The sequence below is a fragment of the Temnothorax longispinosus genome, chromosome 10 (genome assembly GCF_030848805.1).
Source record: "Temnothorax longispinosus isolate EJ_2023e chromosome 10, Tlon_JGU_v1, whole genome shotgun sequence".
Lineage (NCBI taxonomy): Eukaryota > Metazoa > Arthropoda > Insecta > Hymenoptera > Formicidae > Temnothorax > Temnothorax longispinosus.
The window spans coordinates 11,273,951-11,301,727 of record NC_092367.1 but is presented as its reverse complement, the minus strand read 5'-3'; the positions used below and the strand labels follow the sequence as shown (position 1 = coordinate 11,301,727).

The window sequence follows — 27,777 nt, the reverse complement described above, 5'->3', positions numbered from 1 at the left end:
AGTGGTCGGTATTCCGCCGGTACTGGCCGGTCGGACATACCTCCCTTTTCAAGGAATACCGTTTTTGTTGTGGCGATTGACGAGGGCGTTGTTTTTGCCAAGAGCAGCAGATTGAACAGAAGCGCGCGAAGAACAATGGGAAGAGCGTTCCACATTCTTGGCGTAATCTGGTCCAATCCGGGCGCTGGCGCTGTACCAATCTTAATTGAAATCCTTCTTACCTCAATAGGTTTTATAAGATGCCAGAGCGAGGCCTTATCCACCACTTGAGCTGAGTCAGTGGTGGCGCTCTCACCGAGGCCTTTGAGATAAATCCCTCTGGCTGACCGATGGACGGCTCCGGCTAGTACGCGCTACCTTCCCCGCTTCCCTGTACAACTCGCGTAAGGCCGTCACGTCTCCATCCGCGTCACTGGACGCCTCTATGACGGGACGCCAGTCGAATTCGACAGCGGACGGTCGCTCGCGTACCGAGCCGCCTCCGAAGACGTGCGATAGGCAGGCCTTTGGGCTCTTTTTATAGAGAATCTGCATATGTGCATATTCCCTCTTTCTTTTCTGCTTTCTATTCTCTTTTATGTTAGGAGGATTGCGCTGTTTTGTCGATGCGCGCTGTGGAGGGCGCACAGCTGACGGCGGGAAGATCAGGCCCAGCCATCTCTCAATGGCCTGGACGTCGACCACCCCCGTCAGTAGAGCATCTCTCGCCGTGCCTACGAGAATATCAGCCTGATAGCTACGGAACGCTGAGCTCTGCTCTATCAGCTGGTTAATATTGTCCCGCAGCCTCTAAGATCTTTGCTCAGGGAAAGACTGATGTGCGCTTGGATCAACAGTGTCAGGTTCTATAGTCGCAGGGCCGGCAGCAACTCCTGTCATCGCCGCGCCGTCCTTATCGCCCTCATCGATACCAACCGCGTTACGCGATTGCATTTCTTGGCAGAAGTCTCTAACCATTTCGCGATAAGCCTCTTGTCGAGACGCCTACCCTTGACAGCTTCGAGACTCTTATGGGGGAACCTCTCCTGTAGATATTTATTCATGAAGATAATTCCCTCGGCTAAGGTGGCTGAAGCCTTAGCGCGAGCCATGAGACTGACTTCCTCCACTGACCAACGTGCTTTTATGCGCTCAACATCCACAGCGCTGTTAGCCACTAATGGGTGGGCCTTAGCAACGTGAACCTTTAGACCACGCATGGTCCGGTACTTTTGTAGGCATAACTCACAGCCATATACATCTTGTATGTCCAGCTCAGACATTGCTCTAGTGCGTGACGGGCCAGCTACGACCTCGTCACGCTCCTTCGCACCAACGGCATTATCACTCGCGCATCTCGCACGCAGATCCCGGGCTATCCGAGAGTCCGGCGATTTAACATTCAATCTATTTTTATCCATAATTAACTGCGTGTTGGGGAGCAAACGGATTGACAACCGAGAGCTCCTTAGATAACCGTGCCCTTTTTTGGCCCCACAACTCACCATGGACATCGGTACTTGGGCCTATATTGCTACAGGCCCTTAGGGGCGCACTTAAATCGCCATACCACCAATTTGGTTACTGCAACGCGCGTGCCGGTCAGACTGCGTCGGACCGAGAGCTTGGCTCTAATCGGACCGAGCAGCACCGAACCGGAGCAGAACCATTCGCAGCGATCCAGCGAGACCTCGTGGAGGAGGGCTAGTATGACTTGATTGGGAGAGGCTATGTGTTCGCATCACCAGCCCCAGTAACCTTCTCTGACCTCAGGCCCAAAGAGACTCATGTTGAAAATCAAGGGCCTGAGAGAGCCTGACTCCTTTAAGAGAGTCATAGTTACTCCCGCCGTTTACCCTATTTCTAAGTGGATATCGCCTTTCTTCTTCCTCGTGAGGATGAGCATTAACGTCCTCGTAAGCATCTTGAAAAACATCATTTTGGGAATCATCTAAATCGTTTTCTTCCGCTCCTTCAGAAATGTCTTCTTGAACAACTGTAGTGTTTTCTGGAACCTCTTGGATTACAGGCTCAGTCCCCCTCAATGTCTGGAAAGGTGAACAATGGCTCAGAAACAATCTTCTTCATTGGAAACTTGGCTTCAATAAATCGTACATCCCTTGATATAATTATTTTCTTCGGGTTCTTGGGATCAATTAGACGATAACCCTTCGTTTTGGTAGAATAACCCACGAATATCAGTTCTTGACTCTTAGGCTTAAGCTTCTTCCTACGCTCTTTAGGTATGTGTACAAAAGCAGCACATTTGAACACTTTTAGGTGCTTTATGTCCATTTTCCTTCCGGTCCACAGTTCAATCGGAGATTGGTTATCAGGTAGATTTCTGCAAGGCCAATAATTCTTCAGGTATATTGCAGTATTGATTGCTTCACCCCAGTATGAAAAGTTTAAATTAGCCTTAGTTATCAAGCACCGACTGATTTCTATTAGAGTCCTGTTCGCTCTTTCTGCCCTTCTATTTTGTTGTGGCGTACAAGGACAACTTGACTCATGTCAAATACCATTTTTAATAAGAAACTCAGCGAATTCTCTATTTTTATACTCCTTTCCATTGTCCGTCCTGATGCACTTGATAGATTCTGCAGTTTGATTCTCCATCATAATCTTAAATTTTTTGAAGATTGGCAAAACTTCATCTTTAGATTTCAAGAAATATCCAAAAATCATTCTACTGTAGTCATCAATCAGCGTCAACAAGCATCTAGCTCCACTTATAGACGGGACGTGCATAGGGCCACACAAATCAGAGTGGACAAGTTCTAATTTCTTGGATGCTCTCTTTTCAGAAATTAAGAAAGCTTTCTACTGTGCTTTCCAAGAATGCATGATTTACAGGAACTTAGTGGATCTTCTGAAAAATTTGTATAGTTTCCCAGACTTTTCATGAGTTGATTCATACCTTGCTCATTTATGTGACCTAAACGCTTGTGCCAAAGATCCTTTGATTCTTGTACCGTCAACATGGCAGATTCCTCGACTTTAGGTTCCGAATTAATAGTTGCAGTAAGGACTTTGATTTCTCTGGACGCATCAATCCTTTCTGGTAATAGGGTTTCAGCATCTAATTTGAAGACCCCATCAAACTTTGTACCAGTGGCGATTACTTCTCCTTCGACTCGACACGCATCCTTCAAGAAAATCTTGCATTTATTTCCTAAAAAAATTACAACTAGACTGTTGTGACCCAACGTGTTTCGGGGTTCACTTGAGGGATAGGGTTACTAATGTATACGTACTTGTAAAATTACAACTTATTGTTAGTTTAATCGAGACAAATGCGGTGTTGTTACTTGGCTCAGTCGTGTCCGTCTGCCGGAAGAGACGGACGAGAGACTCCCTTATACATACAGCGCCCTCTCTCAGGAGGGGAATTCCCGCGCTCAGAAAAGAACTAGCATTACACGTATACAGTGGAGCGCGGCTGGTTTGAATAATAGAAAACGCACATAACATAGACCTTTATCAGTCATTTTGCTTACGGACAATAGGTTAGCTGTCAAATTGGGTACATATATAATGTCTTTTACATTCTTAATTATACCATTACAGTTTAATTTTAACTTTACGTTTCCAGTTCCATTAGTAGGTATAATAGCATTATCAGCACAAGTAACTTCGGTAAAACTGCAGATTAAGGGCGACCTCACCGATTTCAATGACCTTGATGTATGTTGTCAAGGTCATGACCCCGAGTGACCTTCAGAAGGTTTTAGCCGCCGCTCGCTATTTGTTAAAAAGTTATTAACAAAAAAAGTTTGGAAAATATAGCAGCTATTTTAAGTATTGCAAGGCATAAAGAACGGTAATTATGCAGTAATAGGGACCACCCTCCGATGACCTTGACTTTGACATATGTTGTCAAGGTCACCCTCCTGAGTGACCTTCGGAAGGACGCGCTTTAAAAGTATTTAAGTGTTTAAAGCGCGTTAACTAACCTATGTAGGTTAGTTGACGCGCTTTAAACATTTAAATACTTTTAAAGCGCGCCACGAACCCATGTGACCGCAGGGGGGTGATAAAGAATTACAATAAACTAAGCAGGTTTATATATTTCGAGCTTGTAAAGCGCATCACGAATCCATGTGGCACCTCGTTTTGCGTGGAAAGTGTATGCGTGAACTATTTCGACATATATATTAGGCAGTTATGTCTTCCAATACTCAAAATAGCTGCTATATTTTCCAAACTTTTTTTGTTAATAACTTTTTAACGAATAGCGAACGACGGCTAAAACCTTCTGAAGGTCACTCGGGGTCATGACCTTGACAACATACATCAAGGTCATCGAAATCGGTGAGGTTGCCCTTAATCTGCAGTTTTACCGTAACTTCTTTACTGGGTGTTGAAGCATCGAGATCATTAAACCAATCTTCTCGCATAGTCATATGAGCAGACGAACAACTATCTAACATACAGATTTTGTCAGAATTTATTTTAGTAGACATTGTCGTCAGTTTAGTCGACAACGCCCAATTTCCACCTTTTTTGGATCCCGAATCTTGCTGATAAAAACCTAATTTGCCTCCACTATTAGTAGCATCATTAAAGTCCAGAAGGATAAGAATTCCTATTTTTGGAATAACGATGTGATATATAAATTTTGTTGCAAGAATTGCGATGCCTCTTATGTCGGTCAGACAAAGAGGCAATTATATACTAGACTAAAAGAACATAAAAACAATATTAAATTGGATGAGTCCAAACATTCGGTTGTCTCACTCAGAACATATAATTAAATTCAATCATTCATTTGATTGGGACAATACATCTTAGAAATTGAACAAAATTACAAAAAAAGATAAATTTAAACAAGGACACTGAATTATTGGACGATGTCCATTCTGATATTTTGAATTTGTTATTGTAAATATCTTGTTAATAACAATGACTATTGGTTGCTGTGCCCTTGTGATGCGAATTCAGTCACCTGTAATCCCTCGCGACGATCACATGCGTTAGGAAGACGATGGAAAGATTTTATCTTTGTTTTGGTTGTATTGACCGCTTATGTGAGTCCCTTGATTAGTCTTAATTTAATATATATAATTTTACTTTGTTTCTTACGGGATTAAAAAAAAAATGTTTTATATTTGCCACTAAGTTGGTCTGCGACAAAGAAAGTTTCTCAATTACATGGTTTTCACGGACACACATGAGTCGTGCAACGAAGAACACGGTTGATTCTGTATGTAATTTTGACGAATATTCGACAATGTATTCTCCGACTTTACTTTGGCCGGTACCCAGTGAACACAATGCAACATGTAACGTACAGGTTAGTTGTAATTTCCTACTCAACAATATAAATGCAATGTAACACGTGTGTTATATTGTTGAGTAGGAAATTACAACTAACCTGTACGTTACATGTTGCATTGTGTTCACTGGGTATTCATAGTCGGATCTTATATTTAAGATCGTCTTAAGTACGATCTTAAGATGCTAATACGGCTCTGTGATTGGTTCATAACATCTTAAGATCGTACTTAAAACGATCTTAAATATAAGATCCGACCATGAATACCGGCCTTTGACTATTTGGTCCATATTCATGGGTGAGATCTACTGTGTTTAATGTAAATTAATGCGTCGACTCTGATTCTTTTATTGGATATTGATACGAGACATTTGTAATGCGTTTAGTTTTTTATGGTTCTGAAGAAAGCCAAGTAAGGTACGAAACGTTAACGATTGTATACTATTATTGAAATTATTAAATATATTTTTAACAGCTTGTAAATGCTCGAAAATTGGCTGTTTTAAATTATTTAGCTTTTGCTTAGTCGAGCGAGATTAATTTGTTATTTGATATGTTTATATCAGTGCCATATTTACTATTGAATGGCACATAAATTAAGCTTTCGAATTCAAATTCGATTTAAAACCGTAAATTGACTAACCTAATAATATTTAATATATCACCGATTTATTTTACTTTTGACTATACAAAACTAAAAGTATTAATTGTCTGTTTGTGAAAATACGCTACTTAGCCTGAAATAATTAATTGAAATATTATCAAAATGTTTTTGCGGAAATACTATATTTTTTATACAGTATTATCTTTTGTTACTTTTACAATAGTTATTGCGTACCAACTTGCGTCATGTACCAACTAGCCCTGGTCTCCCGTATATAGATTATTAAGGTTTTCCTTTCCGAATTAAAAAGTGGGCATTACCAGAAGATGTGATTAGCTGATTATATCGCAGTCATAGTCTGTAGAGGTTATTACTCAGATAGCCAAATCTGCGCAGCCAGATCTGAGCAATAAATTTTTTATCTCAGAAAGGCAACAAATTTTATACTGTGGGGCCCAACACAGAATCCGAACCTAAAATCTAATAAGATCGTCTATTTGCCCCCTTTGAATCTTCCAACTTTTATCTGAAACATTTTTCCAATAAACCAATACTTTTTGAGATAATTGGCCGTTCCGGAACTTTTGGTATGTATAGTATAATATGATTCCAAGCAATCGATTGAGCTTGTTAAAAATTTCGACAATCGTGCCTCCACTCAACTTTATAGTTCGTGTATTATAGATATACTTTTTATTTCGCTACTTGTGTGTCGCATAACCCTTGGCGCGAGACTATGTCTCTTTAGTATTGATTTAATCTATTTGTTAAAAATAATAGATTTAATCGATTTTAATCTGAGAACCTGCTATTATATGTGCAGATTTTATTAGTAGAACACGAATTTAATGTAAATGTGGTTAATGCTAATCTGTCACAATGTTCTGCTCGAATTTATTGCAAATTGCTAACATTCTGTTTACTTTGCATACCGTCCTAATATTTTCTTCACATTTACAATACATTTAAATATCGGCAAAAATTTTTTTTTTATTTTTATTTTCCGTTTAACATTTTTCTTTATAAAATTTTGAATTTTTTGAGAAATGTCCGTGGTTGCTTTAACTTTCGTAAATGAGATATCAGGCTCAATTTTTGTTATTCTAAGAATTATTTAGAAAAAAATTCATTTGATATCAATGCACAATTCTAAAGCTAAGCAAAAGATACTAATAAAAAAAAATATAATTTTGTAACTACGTGAATTATAAATGCAATTAAAGTCTACTTCACGAGATGATCTGCTATGATCTTATATTACGCTTTCAACACCGATGAAGCAATTACTGATATTGCGTGAACCGAATTGCCTTTCGAACGTTACAAAGCGACAAACAAATGATATCACTCAATGACCTTTCCATGCCATGCGATATAGGTCAACGTGACGCTACAAATGCTTCGAAGCATTGCTCTTCTCTTTTCTTTCAATGAAGAAAGAAAGAGAAGAAGAACGCTCCAAAGCATTTGTAGCATCACGTTGACCGTATATTTAGATATTCCTTAGATTAGTAGAGTTTTCAGAGTTGTTTGAAATATTAAAAACTTTGAGTCTTAGATTCTTAGATCTTAAGATTAATATATTTAAACTTTCACAAATTATAGTCTTTGTACATAATATTTAAGATTATTAATGCAGTTTTATCTTTGTGCAATGTTGCTTGATTCAGTTAAAAGTCATGGTATATTTAAAATAATATTTTTTGGGTAAAACTTCGGATTAAGGGCGACTTCACCGATTTCAATGACCTTGATACATGTTGTCAAGGTCATGACCTTGAGTGACCTTCAGAAGGTTTTAGCCGTTGCTCGTTATTCGTTAAAAAGTTATTAACAAAAAAAGTTTGGAAAATGTAGCAGCTATTTTGAGTATTGGAAGGCATAAATGACTAATATATATGTCGAAATAGTTCATGCATACACTTTCCACGCGAGGCAAGTTGTCACATGGGTTCGTGGCGTGCTTTACAAGCTCGTTTATATATATACGTACTAGCTTCTGACCTTGATTATTTACATTCTGTAGTATTCGGTTTATTTGGCGTGTTTGTGCTCCTATTCTATCAGTCATCTTTTGTCAATCGTTGTTGCAAGACTGATACGATTTAAAATGAAGCTTTACGAGTTTTTGGGAATATGTGATGATAAAAATAAACTTACTGATTATCTAATAAATCACAAAATTTTGCCAAGTTCTGCGTGTTGTCCTCGATGTAATAATTTGATGGATTTTGATCGCAACTCTTTATTGTTTTGGTGTTACAATGTAGAGTATATTCGTAACTGTCATAAAAAACGATTCTCAAGAAGAAATCCTTTAAGTAGAGGTGGTATTAAACAAGATAAGTTAGTCGATCATCTATGTGAAAAGAATTGAAGGAGACCCATTTTATGTATTATTAGATGATATAAAATATGTGTAGGGTAGACCGGGGCACGTTGTCACACGGGGCACGTTGTCACATCGGCTTTATTTAAAAAACTAATAACCAGAGGGCAGCACCCGTTATTCCCAAAACGTGTTAGTGTGTGCCCATCTTTGGTGTGTTTACAGTGTTGAGATTGCTCCAGTCGTGTTGACGTAAAATCAACTTGAAAGTTTTTTGCGACCGTAAGTAAAATTTTATTGTCTAATATTCAACGTACTGGACATGAAACTTATGTTTTTTTCAGAATAGACCTTTATATTATCTTAAATTATGTACTTTTACCTACCGCGTGCAATACCTTACCTTATATGAATATCTCAAACGTGTCAGCCATGAGGCTGTTTGTAGTAAAAAAATGCCCTCGGGGCACGTTGTCACGAATACAATTTTGATATCACTAAAAAATAAAACAAAAGTCGTGTTTGCTCGACCCGACTGGCCAAATAATAAATATATTTCAAAATTCACAACGTTTCAACCGCATTTTCGGTCCTTCTCAAGTGATTCAGCTATGCATCCTCAAAACCGCGTACAAAATATCGATTACGTCGCTGACATCGTGCCCTAACCACATCATGCACACGTAAAGCTAAAAAAGTGAAATAAGCTCACGATAGTCAAAAAGATAAAAACGCTCAGGAGTCATAAAATAAAAAGTAAGAATACAATTGAATTGTTAAGTTAAAAATAGTTAAGTTATAAATAGTTAAGTTATAAATAGTGTACAAAGTAAAATGTAAGGCTTACATATTCTGTGCGTCAAAACGGAAAGTGAGAGCGGTAGCGCAGAACGAAGAAACGTCGCAAGCCATAGCTGCGAACACATCAGTACAGCGTGACAGACGAAGTCATACTAAATGACCGATACATAACAAATAAATAGATGTGTTCACAGGTGGAAACGAGCAGAACAAAAGTGTAAATTAAGTGACGCCAATCACACGGTTGTAATTCGCGGGCAGACTTTCTGTGTCTTTTTGAAGATTGATTGCGCAATCGCATTTTTTAATAAAAAACATCTCAGAGATTTCACGTTTCTTAAAGTGTCGCTCCTTATATAAAATTTTTGGTTGTTGCCAATTGAAATCGTGGTTATGCGTGAGACGGTGCTTACTAACCACAGAATGATTATCACTGTTCTTCCTAATATCACAACAATGTTCCTTAACCCGTGTCTCTAGGTGTCTTTTTGTTTGACCAATATATGCAGCGTTGCAATTAGCACAATCAATCTCATATATCAACTCCGTTTGCTTAAGATTCGGTAGCGTATCCTTCCCCCTTTTGATAATACAATCCAACTTTTTCGGAATGGTGAGGAGAACCCTGAATTCTGCATCGCGCATTGTACGGCCAACACCGTCACTAAGACCCCTAATATACGGTATAGTGATAAACTTTCGAGGATCCTGGGCTACATTGTTACTGCTAGAACTATTATTCTGACGTGTCTGTAGCTCGTTAAGTCTGATGTTAATGTACTTGTTAATTAATTTTATTGGATAACAATTATTAGAAAGGATCTTTTTTATTTCGATTAAATTAGACTTATGAAAACGTACGTCAGATAAAAGAATAGCTCGGTCAACAAGATTACGTATAATATTAGTTTTGTATTTAAGAGGGTGATTCGAAAAAATAATACGTAATATCACAAACTAACAATCAAAACTCGTGATATTTAGTAATTTATAACAATAAATACAAAAAATTAACATTAATTTAAAAGTTTCAATGTTTCAATGAAAACTTCGTGCTTTTTGTACTTTTTTGAAATAAAATAAATGTTTATGTGAAGGATTTTACTTTTTTACATTGCAGCGCACTATAATATATTGATATTTACGTTGAATACAGTTTGGATAACATTTTGCATGCAATTACATTTGATGTGACAACGTGCCCCGGTCAACAAGGCACGTTGTCACAAGCGACCTGTCGTTATTTATTGTTATGTAACAACTATAGAGTAACAATCACACAAAAATCGATACTGTCCAATTGAAGCTGAGGGTTCACTCGAAATTTTGGCATATTACAGTACTCTCAAATATTGAATGTAAAAAATACAAAAAATATTGAAAAAAATGTGTGACAACGTGCCCCGGTCTACCCTATTCAGGAAATCAATCATGCTGACCAATGCAGATTAGTGGATGGAGAAATGGTGGAGGTACACATAACAGTTGTCAGTTGTTATCAGTTTTACGAGATATTTTTATAAATGTATATCAGGGGATTTTGAAACTTTATTCATATTGACTTGAACGTTATTCATATTTACTTTTTCTTAATGATTTTATTTTATTTATACATAGAATAATGTGGTAAACTAATTTATGTAAATAAAATATGTGAACAATAAATAAGTGAAAATACGAGCGTACATGATATACAATCAAATTATAAAGGAAACATTATCGGTTAAGACTGGATCTTGATTGCCTATATAATATTATTTTTGAGTGAATTTTTTCTCATATTCGTTTATTTCTAATTTCCTTGTGTATGTTATAATGTAATTAAATTGATATCAATTTAATTATGTGATTGTGCCTTTCTAACTTTGATTAAGACTGTCTGTGTTATGTTCGAAAGTAATTGCACGTGGTTTGTCAAGAATTGTACGTAAAAATTAAATAAAAAATAATATTATATAGGCAGTCAAGATTCAGTCCTGACCGATTACGGCATTTCTTTTGTAATTTAAAATATGTCCGGTGAGTGTGCGCTGTACCGTTTTACGATCAAGTTCAGATCAGTTATTATCTCTCGAAGCAATGTCAAGATAACTTGCGTCTGTTATCTGTCGTTTTGTGCGCTATACCGTTTACGATTTCATTGTAAGTAACTCACAGTGTTCAATTTTATATCGATGTGAACCGTAAATCAGTGTGTTGCTCCGTATGTACGCAGGTATCGTGTAGCATATAATGAAGTACCAAATGCAACATGGTCCTCCTGGCCTTCTAACTTGGGAGGGATTCAAGGTTGCTTGCCTATGGAGTAGCGCACACACACCGGAATGACCGCATGGAAAAAGGAACGTGCGACGTGCGAGTATACAATAGCCTAATGACCGCGTTACAATAGAGTTTCTAATTTACACATTGCGCTGAAGATGACCACAAAAATGGTCGAAACGTTCGCGAATTTTTTTATGTATTGACGATAAGAAATATATATAACTTGCGCCCTATTTACCGCGCCGGCTCTTACTGCCTCTTTCCCTTTAATCGGTTAAAATATGTAATTTTATTTTAAAAAAATAAAAGTTATTTTGAAATTTCGAAGGCGAAATTGTTTTCTATCTGGGATAAAACAGTGCTAACAAGTTGTTTTTTAAATATTATTTTTTGTTTGAAATTTCTCTTCGTTATAAATGTAATATCAAAATGACTATTTGAAGCGAGTTATATTACAAGAATATTAAATTGAATATTGAACAATGTTGAATTAAATTGAGCAAACTAACTTTATTATTGTGAATGGTTCTATCATGTAATGTAAATTCTATCATGTAATATATATTACGTCAATCTTTTCCAATCCGTATACATACTAAAAAAGATACAAGACTATAATAAAAACTTCAGCTTTGAAGGGGTCTACGATATCGTCTCTGCTTATCATCGAACGACATTAGATATGGTTAAAGCTATCGTAATTTGATATTTGTATTTTCAAATAGTTTCTGCGTGTCCGTTGTATGCTTCATTAGCATCTCGTTGTGTTTTTACAGATCGTCGAAAATGGTTATTTTAAAGTTTTACAAGGCACCTGGTTTAAAGACAGGTCAGTTGAAAAATAAATTACACAAAGTATCGCAAATCGAAGCCTCAGTGACCGATCTTGAGACCGAACTGTGTTATTACGTGGAAACACTTGAACCACTCCAGGAAGATGAAGTCCGAATATTAAAATGGATCTTGTCACCTCCTTTTAAAGGAGAATGTTTGCGAAGCGATAGTACGTTCAATGATACTGAAGACCATGCTATTGTTATTGAAATTGGACCCAGGTAAAACTTTGCATTTCGTAATTCGGTTTTAACGTAAATTTTTTTTATTAAGAAGTATCCATAATTAATGTAGAGAATCTAAGCCGATGTTTAGTACTTTTTGAATTAAAAAAACCCTAAATTTGAGAAAGTTATAGCTTGCTAAAGTTTCTTTGATGACGGCAACTTCAAAATATTTCGCAGCGACACTATGACGTCACAGCACATTTTCGTGTACTATATTTTCTTTAATTTTGAAGATATTGCAAAAATTCAAAAAGTTTACGAAGAAAGTATGCCATGATCTATCAGAATATACTGTTAGGTAAAAATCGGTTAAAACCGAATTATGCTTTTTGTCTTGTTATAATTTTTTCTTCAATACCTCATTAATGTGTATCATATATTATCTTTTTATGTATTATGTTTTAAGCACAGTTGGGAAAGTTTATTTTTTTAAACATAACTTGTTACCGTTACACTGTTACCTACCTTTACTAAAAAGTAACGATTCGTTATTTTTTCTGTTTAAATAGAAAAAAATGTTTAGAATAAAAGTTCAATGATAAGTTAAGGTCTACAAAGTATCATAAATAAAAATTTAAAAAAATTGTATTGCAAAAAAAATGTTGCCAAATTTTTTTGTTTATGTCACTTTGTAGACCTTAACTTATCATTAATTTCTTACTTTTTTATAATACTTTTCTCTATCTCTTGTAGTTAAAGAGTTATACGCCAAAAAGTGGAAGCGCTCTTTTGACTTGAGGTTGAAAATTATATCTTTAAAAGGCGGTAGGACACGAATAAAGTATACCCCGTTGTTCAAGTATTGAGTCACTATATATATCCACAAAAGTTCATTCAAATCGAAAAGTTCGGGTTCGGAATGTTCCCTTGTCAGTTGCCGTTTGCCGATAAAAAAATAAAAAAGTCATTATTTATATTTATGTCTGCAGAACATTAGCCAAAAATTGAAGATTAAATACATGGAAGTTATATTATAAATAGGTTCAAAATGTAAAAAGTAACGATAAAAGTAACTGTTTTTGTTACCTTTATTTAAAAAATTGTAACTATGTTACAGTTATAGAAAAAAGTAATGCCGTTACCAATCCGTTTCCAAAAAAGGTACTCTAACGGCGTTACACGGTATTACAAATAATACGTTACTTCCCAACTCTGGTTTTAAGCATATATATTAAATATATTACATATATATCTTTAGTATATATCGTAAATGTAATCAATGTAGAACATATCAACGATTTTTTTGTTGTTATAGACTGAATTTCTCGACTGCATTTTCTACTAATGTAGTTTCTATATGTACAACTGTGAATTTAAATAAAATAATAAGAATAGAAGTGGCGATTAGATATCGCATCAAGCATAAAGGAAGGCTTAACAAAAAAAAAGAGAACGCTGTACGTATACCTTTTAATTTTAGTTGGATTTTTTATATTAATTTTTCTAGAAAGTTGAATTTACCTTTTCCCATCTCTTTCGCCCTCTTTTTTTCCAACTCTCTTCTTCTTTCTGTGTCTCTCTCTTCTTTGTTTTTACTTTTCCCATCCCTCCCTTTCCCCCCTCTCGTTCTCCTCTGCCTCTTTCTTCCTCTCTTTCCTCAATCTCTTTTTCTCCTCTTTTTTCTATAAGATAGAGAAACAGTAGGTTTACGTGTATGCATGTATATCTCCATACATTATTTATTATATTATATGATATTTTGTGTTTAATGGAATATTATATGTATATATGTATACATATGTATATTGGTTTATAGATTGTAGATGTGTTGGGAGATAAAATGACAGAATGTAGATACATAAAACCCATTGAAACATTTGATCACGGCTTTAGGCCGGAGAAATGGTTTGAAGTAGATATAATCAAAAAAGGTAGGAGAGCTTTGGAAGAAGTTAATCTGAAATTGGGTAAGTAGCAATATTTAAAAAACTGCTTTAATTTTCCAATTAAACGTAAAGCGGTAAAAGCATAAATAGTACAAATATCCCACACAGCAAAATATATCACCAAGATATCTAGAAGATATCTGAATGACGGAATATCTGATTGCGCAAGATAACATGAGAATATCTCAGAGACATTTCCAAGATTATAAAAACCCATGATAATTTTATCTCAGATATGATATCTGATTCTGCATATATATCGGATATCTATGCCTCAGTTAAAAGCAGATATGTTATATACAACCCAAATAGCAAGAAGAAAAGAAGAATTCTTTTTAAACTTTCGATTTATAAAATCAATTTTTTTCCCGTATTTATTTCTCTGTTTTAAAATGATTCTTAAGAGTTCAAAAGAAATTCATTTTTATGTCACCAATTCTGAGTCTTTCTTCAAATATAAAAAAAGTTCTTTTCATGAGAATTCGCAATAAATTCAAAATTATGCTTCGATACTATTCCAATATTTTGCATTTTGCCATCTCTGCACTGTATGATATATCGGAGGTATCACGAAAAATATTAGAGCTAAGTATCTTACAAGATCGCCTTTTATGCTAGTGCGTAGGGATTTCTGCTTACGAGAAGATACTGGCACATGTAGCCGCGTCACGGCAGCGCATGTTACTAGCGCTCGCCTGAGCGAAAATTTTTTAAGTCTCCTCGCGGGATGTTGCTTTCGCGTCGCGGTCGTTACCTCCGGCGCAGCTCCAGCAAAAGTTTTTTAAGTCCCCTCGCGGCGAGTTGCTTTCGCGCCGCGGTCGTTACCTCCGGCGCCGCCCGGTGATAATTTTCTAAGTTCCCTCGCGGCGTGTGGCTTTCGTTGGGACGCATCCGTACGGCGTCCAAGTCCTCTCGGATTGTTTTATTGGCTACGAATAAACTTGAGTTGATCTTTATAAAATATAAGAGGTAACTGTGAATCGGCCATATATTCGAATGCAAATGTTGCAGAGATGTCTTTTTCAAATATATAATGTGATATTGAGTAATGATGTCTTGCAGATATTCTGTGAATATTTGAAAATAAGATATCTCAGATTTGACTTGAAATTGTAGGCATAAAGATCTGGCTATATCTCAGATATATTTTGCTGTTTGGGATATATTGTTCAAATATGTAGTAAAATGTCAACAAATAATTAACTAACGGCGAATGCAAGTTAAAACGCGGTACGTGGTGCGCAAATAAAGAAATTAATATGTAGTTTCAAAAGTAACGAACATTTCGGCTCTTTCTTAGAGCCTGCATATTCAGCGTTTATTGGAGACGATGGTAATACGTTTTATTTCCGCTCGACTTGAGGTAGGAGGCTCCTTTCTTGAAGGGATGTCGTATTATGCGAGATGGAAAGCACGGACAAAGTGGACATAGTTTCCACTGCGAAAGAAACGCAAAATTTAGTACATAAGCTATTGTATAAATATAAATAAAAAACTAGCACATTGCTTTCTTATCATACAGATCTTTACCATTGCTTTTTATTTTATTTTGCTCACAAAGCTTCTCTTATGAGGAAGCTTGTATTTTATTCGATGCATAATTATGAATATTTATTAGTTTGGTTTCCTCATACGGGAAGCTTTATGTGCGAAATAAAATAAGAGCAATGGTAGCGATCTGTATGATGAGGAAGCAATGTGCAAGTTTCTAATTTGCACACTTTTGTAAATTTTAAATTATTTTTTTATGAATTGATAGAGGGTTATATTAGTAGCATAAGTGAAGTTTTACAATCGACACAATGTCAAATCGATGTTGACTTTGGGAGTTCATTGCAGGCTACATGGTCCATATATGAACTTCGCATATGGACCTTTAATCGCGTATAAAGCTGGGTCTAATCAACCAAATCTTAAAGAATTATATATAAAATAGTAGTAGAAAATACAGAAGAATGATAAAATGATTGTTTGTAATATTATAATTTTGTTAAGGAGAATCAAGAAGCTATTACCACTTGGGTTGGAATAGGAATGGGAGTTCTGTAGTAACTTATGATAATTTATCCTGCGTAAACGAGTGAATTATCGTAAGTTACTATAAAAGTAACGCTCGCGTAAACATAGTAACGATCACGACTGTCACTACATGTCTCCGACCCGCTGATATTTCGCCTCTTGTAACACTCACATCCTAATTTCGTGGCACTTCGATCCTTGCGTGACTCGACCAAAATTCGGAATTAAACGATCGTAGTATTTAACGATGAGAGACGACGGTGTTACGCGCGAACGTGAGGGGGTTTTTTCTATGATGTCCTCGGGTGAGGACGGTTAGGTGCCTTATTCACTCATGGAAATTGGCACATATAATCTAAACTTAAAAGATTTTGTGGCTCTAGCACTAAATCACTTAATCCATAAGACTGAATAATTAAAAACTATATACTACTGAAAAGATTATTTGTATCTAGTGTTATATAACTTTGCCCGTAGATCTGACGAATTTAAAAATCCTATACAAAATGTCCCAGTTTTTTGTTTGTATGAGACGGTAAATGTCGATTTCTTCGGTAAAACCGGCCTCTCTCAGTTCAAGGTCCAAAGTAGCTCTTCGCTCGTCGTATTTACAGCATCTCAATATTAAATGATGGATATCTTCACATTCACAGCCACACTCGCATCTCTCACTGTCAACATAACCTTTTCTCTTAATGGAAGCTCCCAGGTTATAATGATTGGCTCTGAGTCTGTTGATAAAAGTAATAAAATATCTCTCAGCGATAACTTTGCGGAACCATGGCTTCGTAGCTTCTCGGTCATAGAATAGTTCGAAGTAGAAAATGCCCTTGTGTTGCGCCTCGCGCGAAATCGACGTCTGAGTTGACTCCCATGCCTCCCTCCTGGCTTGCGCCATGAGATCCCCCACCGGGACACAAATGGTGGGATCGGCCTCCTCCTCTGCCGCCTCCTTAGCCAATCCATCAGCGATCTCGTTTCCCAGAATTCCCACGTGAGCCGGGATCCATACTAGTACAATTTTTTTTCCGTGGTATCTTTCCAATTTATAAATAAGAATTCTGGCCTCCGTAACATACTTGTTTTTGTGTACATTCAAATGGTTATTTTTAATTGCTTTAAGGACCGTTTGACAATCTGATAGGATAATTATCTCGTTACTCATCTCGTCACATCGTTGCCACACAAGTCGAAAAGCAGTACAAACGGCGAATGCCTCGGCAGTATAGGAAGAACATAGATTAGGGAGGCTTATTTTGTAAGCCTCATCTGAGTCACATATAACGATGCTCGCGCCTGTGGACTTTGAGGATTCATTAAATGATCCATCCGTAAAAATAATAACAAGCTCCGTACCCAGCTGATGTCCCTCAGTGATCTTACGTATGAGGGAGCGATCTGAAAATCTTTTGCACTTTTTTACAGCACCAATGTATAGGTCAACCGTTGGTTTGAAGGTGTGGGCACTATATGTTTCCTGGAAAATCTTATATTTATCTACCGGACCAATGAGATGCTGATATCGAGCAGCCCTTCTCCAGATCTCCGCAAGAAGAGAGGGCTTATAGGTGGGCTGTCTAAATCGGATGTAATTCTCGCCGTCTAGTAGAGCTCGCAGTTTATCACATAATCCATTATGATTATGAGCGATCGCCTTATTCACAAAATTGACGCCCAACATCATTGCTCGATCCCTCAAATGCACAACCTTCGCCTCAGCCACGATCACATTATTAGGTGTAGAGTTCCTGTATCCCAGGGCCGTGCGGATACCCATGTACTGGGCTCTTTCCAGTTTTAATTGTAACGAGGGATTCCTGGGGAAAAATACAAAACTTCCATAGTCAATGATAGATCTAATGAGACTCTTATACAGCATCAAAGACGTGTTCACTTCCATACCCCTGGACACTCCACAGAGGCACTTGATAATCGAATTGGCGCGGCTTACCTTGCCTCTCAACTCCTGTATTTGTTTATCGAAGCTCAGTTTATTATACAGTCATACTCCCAAGAATTTGGCAGCTCCGCAATTGGGAACCTCACACTCACCAATGCGGATGCTCATCCCTCTGTCGACAAATCCACTCCTGGAGAACTCCACAAGGACGGTCTTCCTGGGTTCAAGATCCAGTCCCACTCCGCACAGACGCTCAGCTATAATGTTCACCGCACGCTGCAATATGAGGCGATTTCTCTCCCGGTCCGGCCCGCGGACATAAAGTCCCACATCGTCCGCAAATTCCACCGTCTCAACGCCCTCCGGAAGGCCCGCGCACAGATCCTGCGTGTATAGCGAATACAATATCGGGCTCAGCACAGCGCCCTGCGGGAGCCCCCTGTAGACGAGGCGATCCACGAAATCCCGGGCGTTTACGATAAATCGCACACTTCTCCAATATAGCCAGTTGCTGATGAATCTGGCTATGGCGGGGGGGCAGTTCAGCGCTATCAGCTTTGCCAGCATGATCCGATAGTCGACACAGTCATACGCAGACGAGACATCCAAGAAGGCAGCAAGGGTGTACTCGCCCACGCACATAGCCGTTCTGATGTCAGCAACGATTCTTGTAAGATTATCCGCGCACGATTTGCCTCTGCGAAAACCACTCTGTGATGGACTAAATCTCTCCTCCTTCTCCGCCCATTAGATCAACCTCTCATTTATCATCCTTTCCATGAACTTTCCGACACAGGAGGACAGTGAAATAGGCCGCACCTTCTCTCGTCCCGTCTTGTCTATAAAAATCACTTGATAGTTATGCCACTCACTGGGTAAGGAGCCCGTGATCTACACTCTATTAAAAATGTCTAATAAGCATTTCCTAGCGTTCTCCGGGAGGGCCCTGATAGTTTTGTACTCGATGCCGTCCATACCAGGGGATGAATCCCTCCTAATCATCTCCATTGCTCGGTCAAACTCTGTACGGGTGAATAGGGCATCCAACTCCTCGTCGTCTCGACAATCACCAAAGTCCGTGACAGGCTCAACCCCTGCCGAGGGAGGGGCGAGGCTATCTATTGTTGACCTGACAACTTCCTCCCTGTTTTTAGTCATTTAGCCAAGCATTCCAGTCCACGTTTTTTCTCGCATTCTTGATAATGCTCATGGTTTTCCAGACATAAGAGAGACTTGTAAATCTGTTTATCTCACTACAAAATTTATCAAAGCTAGCTTTTTTTTTGAGTTTAATAGTTCGCCGTGCTATAGCAACATCCCTTTTATATGTCAACCAATCATGTAGGCTCTTGGAATTCTTAAACGCTGACAGAGACCTCCTTCTATTCTGGATGACCTCATCGCATACTGCGTCCCACCATTTGTGAGACCGTTTTCTCTTTCCTGGATCGATGTGTGTCGGTAGAGTCCCAGTACGCCTACCCGACGCCCTCGCAACCGCCCCCCTGATGACATCAATAAATGCAGAGTAGTACAGCTCAAGATCCTCCTCCAAGGACACTCGACCCGAGGAGAGAAATGCATCAATCTCAGACTCCACAAGCTTCGTAAATCGACTCCAGTCGGTCTTTTTGGTGGATAGCCAGTTCGTAGTTTTCCCGTAAATTAAGGGAGAATTATCAAGTGAGAAGGAAATGGGGTGATGGTCACTGCCCCACGAGTCCGCAAGTTGACAATAAGTTATCTCCCCCGACACAGAGGGCGAGCAAAACAGTAAATCAAGATTGGAGTTTTGTTGTCCCCTGATTCCGCTCCTAGAAGTCGTGTCGACATTGATACAAACAAATCCCTCGTCGTCCATGATTCCCTGCAGTATGTCCCCTTTACCATTCGTGATCGGGCAGTTTCATGCCATGTTGCGGGCATTAAAATCCCCAAGGAGGATCGTATCTAAGTTATTCCCCCCGATAGCGTCAAAGACGGGTCTTAGATCTCGCCTGGTCAATGGTTCGTTGGGGTGCCTGTAAATGGCAACAATGTTGAAATTCCGAGTGAGATTGGTAGTTTTAACGCATACAACATCGTATCCAACAGGGAGGACACCAGGGATCGGCACCACATCGAAACGTATCCGACTTCGCAGTGACACAGATACGCCTCCACTGCCCAATCTATTGCTGCTGCAAGCAGTTGTAAAATTAGAGAAGGAAACACGACTAGGACCTTTACATCTGGTCTCCGTCAGGACGACTATGTCGTATTCCATGACGTGTTTAGACAGCTCTTCTCTGCAGCTGCCATAACCCCGACAGTTCCACAAAAGGAGCTGGAATTATACTATACGAGGGGATATCGGTCCCCTCAAGCCAACATTGATATGCTCTTCATTCTTGTTACCTGCTATTGCTCTTCTGTCCCTCTCAGTTCTTTCGGGCGCATTCCTGCGTGGCGGGCAGTCGGTCCACCCGTCATTTCTCAAAGCATCGATCAAGTATTCCCTTGCCAATGGGAATCTCCGTAATAATATCATGATGCCACCAATCATTTCGCCCATCGAATCTTGTGCCGAGCTATCGTCGGCCCTCTCCGTACTTTGCTGCAAAACTTGTGCCCAAGAGGCTCCATTACGAGCCGAGGACAGGGCGAGGCCTCTCCTATCAGAGGTGATATCCTCTTCTCGAGTATTAAATTGTCCGTAATAATTCCCAATATCGCCGGGCCAAGAACGTTCTTTCTCTCTTGATCGTGGTGCAACGTACCGGTTATGCACCGGTCGGACATTACGTATCGGCTTCTCTCGATTGCTCATTACCTCGGGAGGTATTGACCTCCCAGCAAACGAAAAAAGATTGAAAAGAATTAAAACGGGATTGCCAGGAATTTAATTAAGGACTTTCCGAATTCCATTCTGTCCAAAAAAGGGATTGAAATAGTTTCAATATCATGGAATTCTTTATTTTGGAAAGAATTTATCTTTTTTGAATCCCATCCAATTCCGACACAAAAATATTATACCACTGAATGCCAGGTTAGGGATTGGAAAGTTTCGTGATAAATTCCATTGAATACCATTGATTCCGTTAACGAAATGAATACCATTGAATGCCAAACTAGGAATTAAAAATTTCTGTATTGAATTCCATTGAATTCCGTCTATTCTGACAATAAAATGAATACCATTGAATGCCAGGATAGGGATTGAAAAGTGTCCGTGTTGAACTCTGTGGCGGTACGCGCCACGCGTGGTATCTGCATTACCGGCAGTTCGCGTCGACGCCGCTAGGCGTCGCATCGCCGGGGCATCTTCTCGAGTTCAAAGTTTCGTCTTGACCGCTATGTAAAGGGACCCCCTACGGTGCCTGACGGATCTTACAAATCTCATTTTCGGGCTAATTGCCCGTCGGCAGTAGTGCGTGTAATGCCCTTAGGCATACACAAAAGCTCACCGACGAACAACGGCGCTTAGTCGCCCAATGGAGGCGCGAGATGTTTCCTAAACCATCTAATGCCATGCAATTCCATAACCTTTACGGATTCCATAGGATTGGATGGAATTGAAATTTTTCTTTTTTGGATTCCATGGGATTGGACCATCTTATTTCGAATCCCATATAATTTCATCTAATTCCGCCAAAAAAAGGGATTTAAAGGTATTAAAAAATTTTAATATCTTTTAATCCTTTTGCGTTTGCTGGGGCCGTATTCTGTTCCGCTAAAATCCGCTTACCGATAATTGTCGGTATCGTTGCGCAGCTTTTACACGATATGAAAAACCTGCGCAACGACACTTATCGAACCGACAGTTGTCGGTAGGCAGGAACGGAATACGGGCCCTGGGTTGTGTGTCGGTAAAGCAGGCCAGTCCGACGGATTTACACTGCTAACCATTGGCTTAGTAAGGGCCGAGACCTCCCCGTCAATAATACGCCGAGCTCTGTGAAAGGATATGTTATTGTAAGCCATAATTACATTTATATTTTTATTTCTTACGTACTCGGGGCAGTTACAGAATGTGGACTTGTGTTGCCCATCACAGTTATGGCAACATGTCTGTTTTTCGCAATGGCCATGTTCTTTGTCGCCACATATTATGCAGCGTGTTTCGCTTTTACATGCCATTTTCGTGTGCCCGAATTTGAAGCAATTGAAACACTGCCGGGTTTGAGGAATAAAGGGTCTTACTCTTAGTCCGACGCCTCTTCGAAATACTTTCAAGTTGCGGATCTTGTTGGACTTGAAAGTAATTATGATGTTGTCGGTGGCTACCAGCGACGGTTTTAATTCAGCCGGATCCCATTTTCGTCGATACATCCTTTCTAATTTCAGGATGTTAGACTTATCCTGTACCTCCTCCCACAGCTCAGGAATCCCGGTCGGCCAATCTGAAATGACTCCTTTACATATAAACGAGCGTTGCTCAACGTAAGCTTTGATTTTGGTAACATGCATCCTATCTATGATATCAAGCGCCCGATTAGCATCTGTTGCCTTCTCGAACTCGGCTTCGGCAGAGAAGTGATTTAACATCTCCAATGAGGACGGAAAAATTTGTAGCTCAGTAAGAATCATCCACATTTTAATTTTATTTCTGCCTTTTCTGGTGGTGGAATGCTCTGGCAGAAGTCGGATAGTAACTTTAGCATTACCTGAGTATTCGTTGTCGAACCTAGTATACCGTTGTGGTTCCGTGTTATTGTTCGAAGGACATTTCTGAAGAGCAAAGTCGTAAACATTATATGATTCCTTGTCAATCGTCAGTCCCTCACCAGCATCGCGTGGCTCGTCGTTCGTGTTCACGTGATCACTCCTACCGGGCATGTGATCAGCCTGTGTCTTACTATTAATATCTGTACTAATAGACGGAGTCGCTTTTTTTATCAAAAGGTCGCGGCCCGCCATGTCCGAATCCTTATCATTATCAATCTCCACGTCCATCTCGTCCTTTTGGGAAAAAGATACGTGTCGTCTCTTAGAGAACTCCTTCTCTCTCTGCAGTTTCGAAGAATTGATGCGTCGATTAATATTTCCAGCGCGGTTGGAATCTAGATGTTCGTTCGTAACATCCTTCGTGAATTCATCAAATTCCTCCTCGGATACACTCGTTCTTTGTCTTTTACTACTCTGCGTGTCTTTATCCTGCGCTCGATTGTCGGCACTATGTGACTGCGAATTATCCGAGTCCGAATTATCCATCGTAACTAATTACGTGAAACGCTCCCCCTCCGAAAGGGGAGCACTAAAAACTAGAATATAGCCCACCCGAAGGGACAGGGAGCATGGGAAAAATCCACGCGAAAGACTGGACTACGCACACTACTATCTACCTAGCTATAGGGAGGGAGCGTAAGTAAAACACGTCCTGCTCGTACGACTGTCCGAGCGGAACCGCGCGAACGTGATATGTATTTCTAGGTTATAACTGATGACTGACAGCGCGCTGTCCGCGCGTACGCACTGGAGCGACGAGCGTACACGTACGCGTATATGTTGTCTCTTTTCAGTGTAGCATTGTCATGGAGGGGACTCGGGGGGACGCTCGAGATGTTCTCAAACGCTATCTATCGAGGCAAAAGCAATCGTACGTACAGCGACGACGACGACGACGACGACGACGTTTCTTAATTGTAAAATTTAACATTTCAAACTTTGCATCGTAATATCTCCGCTCGCAGGGCACGTAGCGGAAAAATAAAAACACTCTTATTATATAATTCAAACTCAAGCTATCGATCAAGCTTATCTTAGAACTTGATCCGTTCACTCGTTATTGAGATCTCAAAATCTCGGGTACTCACAACTCGTGCGTTCGCGTAAAAGAGTCACGGTGCGGTCTCGCTTCGCATGTACTTGGCGCGAAACACTACTGTGTCTCTTGATACACTTTTAAAGCAGAAATCGGTAATTCCTTCACCGATCCTCGCCAAATTCAATAATAATCTTCCTTTAATGATATTCTATCCATCAAATAACTTTAGGGTAGACCGAGGCGAATCGGATCAATATAAGTTTTAAGAAGTTTTCGTTAGTGTTTTGTTTCAAAAAAGCTATTTTATCGTACTAATTATTAATTACTAATTAGCACAATAAAACAGCTCGTTTAAAACAAAACACTAACGAAAACTGTCTTGAAACTTATATATTGATCCGATTCGTCCTGTTATCCGATTCGCCTCGGTCTACCCTATACATTTTTTAGGCAGAAATCGGTAACCCTTTTACCGATTCTCGCCAAATTCAAAACAACCTTCCTTTAATGATACTCTATATAAGATCACATGTATAACTTATACACTTTTTAGGCAAAAATCGGTAACCCCTTCACCGATCCTTGCCAAATTCAACACCAAACTACCTTTAATGATACTCTATCCATAAAAAGAAAATTAAGCTCGATATCTCAAAATTTACGGAAATTAGAGTTATCATGTTGTTGGGTAGGATATAAATATTGCACTCTTGGCTTTGGATGCAAAAGATTTATTCGGATAAAGAAAAACACAGCCGTAAAACGTGGCGTGACCGTGACTTGGCAGAGAGAGAAAGGCGCGCGCGGAGATCGACAATCGCATATCGTCGACCTTATCGATTTACATCGAATATATCAAGAACAAAAATGGCCGCTGGCGCCAATTACAAAACCTTATAAATCTAACAGAATACATGAAACACATAAAAGTATTTATTAGCAACACATGTAGATTTTTTTAGATAGAAATCGATAACCTCTTTATTATTAGCAATTTTTCTAATTCTATTATATTTTCCAGTTTTTTCTGCCCCTATTTCATATATAATTCTTTAAGATTTGGTTAATCAATTCTTAAGTTCTGAATAAATATTTGCGCACACACACACACACACACACACACACACACACACACACACACACACACACACACACACACACACACACACACACACACGCACACACGCACACACGCACGCACGCACGCACGCACGCACGCACGCACGCATACACGCACACACGCACACGCATACACGCACACACGCACACACGCACGCACACGCACACGCACACGGACATTTTTCAAAATTGCGATTTTTCGACGTTTTAGAACATTCTAAACACATTGGCATCGAAGATTAAAAAAACAATTTTTCCTTCGATCTTTTCTACCCCTATTTCATATATAATTCTTTAAAATTTGGTTGATTAGACCTAGCTTTATATACGATTAAAGGTCCATATACGAGATTTATGAAAACAAAGTTTTCTTTATGAGGAAGCAAAAAGCGGAGGCTCACTTTAGAATCGGCAGTAGTCAAAGAAAAAAAGTAGTCGGATGTCGGAACGTCCCTATATAAGAGTCTGGCCACTGAGTAGACTCACGCGTATTGGCTCAATCAACCTTTTGTAACAAAATGGCGAAACCAATTAGAATGGGACTACAGCCACCTCTTCTCCTTCTTCTTCTTTAGGTTAAGGCTGGCGATTACAGTCTCTGAGTGTCCTTGATTCTAGATGCTAGAGTCTCTGTATAAGATCCGAGACGCCATTTTGTTACAAAATAGCCTCAGTGGCCAGACTCTTATAGGGACTCTAGTCGGAACATAGCCAATGGTCCAATGAGAGAATTTCTTTTTCGGAAACGAATTTTCCTCATTGGACCATCGGCTACGTTCCGACATCCGACTCCGACATACGACTGATTGTATACCGGGCCTAACCGTTACACGTATCTGACACATATTATACTCGTTATAATTGTCTTCCGAAACGTGCGACTCTCCCAGCAAACGCAAAAGAATTAAAAGATATTAAAATTTTTTAATACCTTTGAATCCCTTTTTTGGCGGAATTAGATGGAATTAGATGGGATTCGAAATGAGATGATCCAATCCCATGGAATCCAAAAAAGAAATTTTAAATTTCATCCAATCCTATGGAATCCGTAAAGGTTATGGAATTACATGACATTAGATGGTTTAGGAAACGTCTCGCGCCTCCGTTGGGCGACCAAGCGCCGTTGTTCGTCGGTGAGCTTTTGTGTATGTCTATGGGCATTACACGCACTACTGCCGACGGGCAATTAGCCCGAAAATGAGATTTGTAAGATCTGTCAGGCACCGTAGGGGGTCCCTTTACATAGCGGTCGAGACGAAACTTTGAACTCGAGAAGATGCCCCGGCGATGCGACGCCTAGCGGCGTCGACGCGAATTGCCGGTAATGCAGATACCGCGCGGGCGTGTACTATTGTTGGCGCGTACCGCCACAGAGTTCAACACGGACACTTTTCAATCCCTATCCTGGCATTCAATGGTATTCATTTTATTGTCAGAATAGACGGAATTCAATGGAATTCAATACGGAAATTTTTAATTCCTAGTTTGGCGTTCAATGGTATTCATTTCGTTAACGGAATCAATGGTATTCAATGGAATTCATCACGAAACTTTCCAATCCCTAACCTGGCATTCAGTGGTATTCATTTCGTTAATGGAATCAATGGTATTCAATGGAATTCATCACGAAACTTTCCAATCCCTAACCTGGCATTCAGTGGTATAATATTTTTGTGTCGGAATTGGATGGGATTCAAAAAAGATAAATTCTTTCCAAAATAAGGAATTCCATGATATTGAAACTATTTCAATCCCTTTTTTGGACAGAATGGAATTCGTAAAGTCCTTAATTGAATTAATGGCAATCCCGTTTTAATTCTTTTCAATCTTTTTTCGTTTGCTGGGCTATGTAATGTTATAACTCTTTGACTACTGTCCATCCTGAGGTGAGCCTTCGCTTTTTTCTTTATACTTATACAATATCTATTGTATTAAAATTTGCGTTTCTTTTGCAGTGGAAACTACCCAGATAGCAAAGCGTGTTTGAGCAAAATCGCGCAAACCTGTGATTGCTTATAATGCTGGCAACTTCCCGTACATTTGCTTCAATTCCCACACAGCAAAATATATCACCAAGACATCTAGAAGATATCCGAATGACGGAATATCTGATTGCGCAAGATATCATGAGAATATCTCAGAGACATCGCCAAGATTATAAAAAGCCATGATAATTTTATCTCAGATATGATATCTGATTTTGCATATATATCGGATATCTATGCCTCAGTTAAAACCAGATATGTTATATACAACTCAAATAGCAAAAAGAAAAGGATTCTTTTTAAATTCTCGATTTATGAAATTATTTCTTTTTCCGTATTTATTCTCTGTTCTAAAATGATTCTTAAGAGTTCAAAAAAAATTCATTTTTATGTCACCAATTCTGAGTCTTTCTTGAAATATAAAAAAAAGTTTTTTCATAAGAATTCGCAATAAATTCAAAATTATACTTTGATACTATTTTAATATTTTGCATTTTGCCATCTCTGCACTGTATATGATATCTCGGAGATATCACAACAAATATTAGAGCCAAGTATTAGGTTCGCCTTTTATCCTATTAAGTGCGTAAAGATTTTTGCTTACGAGAAGATACTAGCGCATATAGCCGCGTCGCGGCAGCGCATGTTACTAACGCTCGCCCAAGCGAAAATTTTTTAAGTCCCCTCACGGCATATTGCTTTTGGTAATTATTTAGTAATACGGACCACTCTCCGATGACCTTGATCTTGACATATGTTGTCAAGGTCACCTTCCTGAGTGACCTGCAGAAGTTTTTAGCCGGCG

At 39.0% G+C, this 27,777-nt stretch overlaps 1 protein-coding gene across 10 annotated transcripts in view; it reads left to right on the top strand.

Moving 5' to 3' along the window:
- The window catches only part of Pfas (phosphoribosylformylglycinamidine synthase), a 189,821-nt gene that overhangs the window by 6,216 nt on the left and 155,828 nt on the right, over positions 1-27,777 (top strand). For 3 of the 10 annotated variants that reach the window (XM_071791556.1, XM_071791553.1, XM_071791554.1), the window contains exons 1-5: positions 11,004-11,133; positions 11,207-11,344; positions 12,033-12,311; positions 13,573-13,714; positions 14,074-14,224. In XM_071791556.1, the coding sequence (XP_071647657.1) occupies positions 11,316-11,344; positions 12,033-12,311; positions 13,573-13,714; positions 14,074-14,224 (601 nt within the window). In that variant the 5' untranslated portion in view covers positions 11,004-11,133; positions 11,207-11,315. Of the gene's footprint in view, positions 1-8,456; positions 8,473-10,431; positions 10,464-11,002; positions 11,134-11,206; positions 11,954-12,032; positions 12,312-13,572; positions 13,715-14,073; positions 14,225-27,777 lie in introns of those variants that run through there. The other 7 variants (XM_071791549.1, XM_071791546.1, XM_071791548.1 and 4 more) reach the window with 6 other exon arrangements.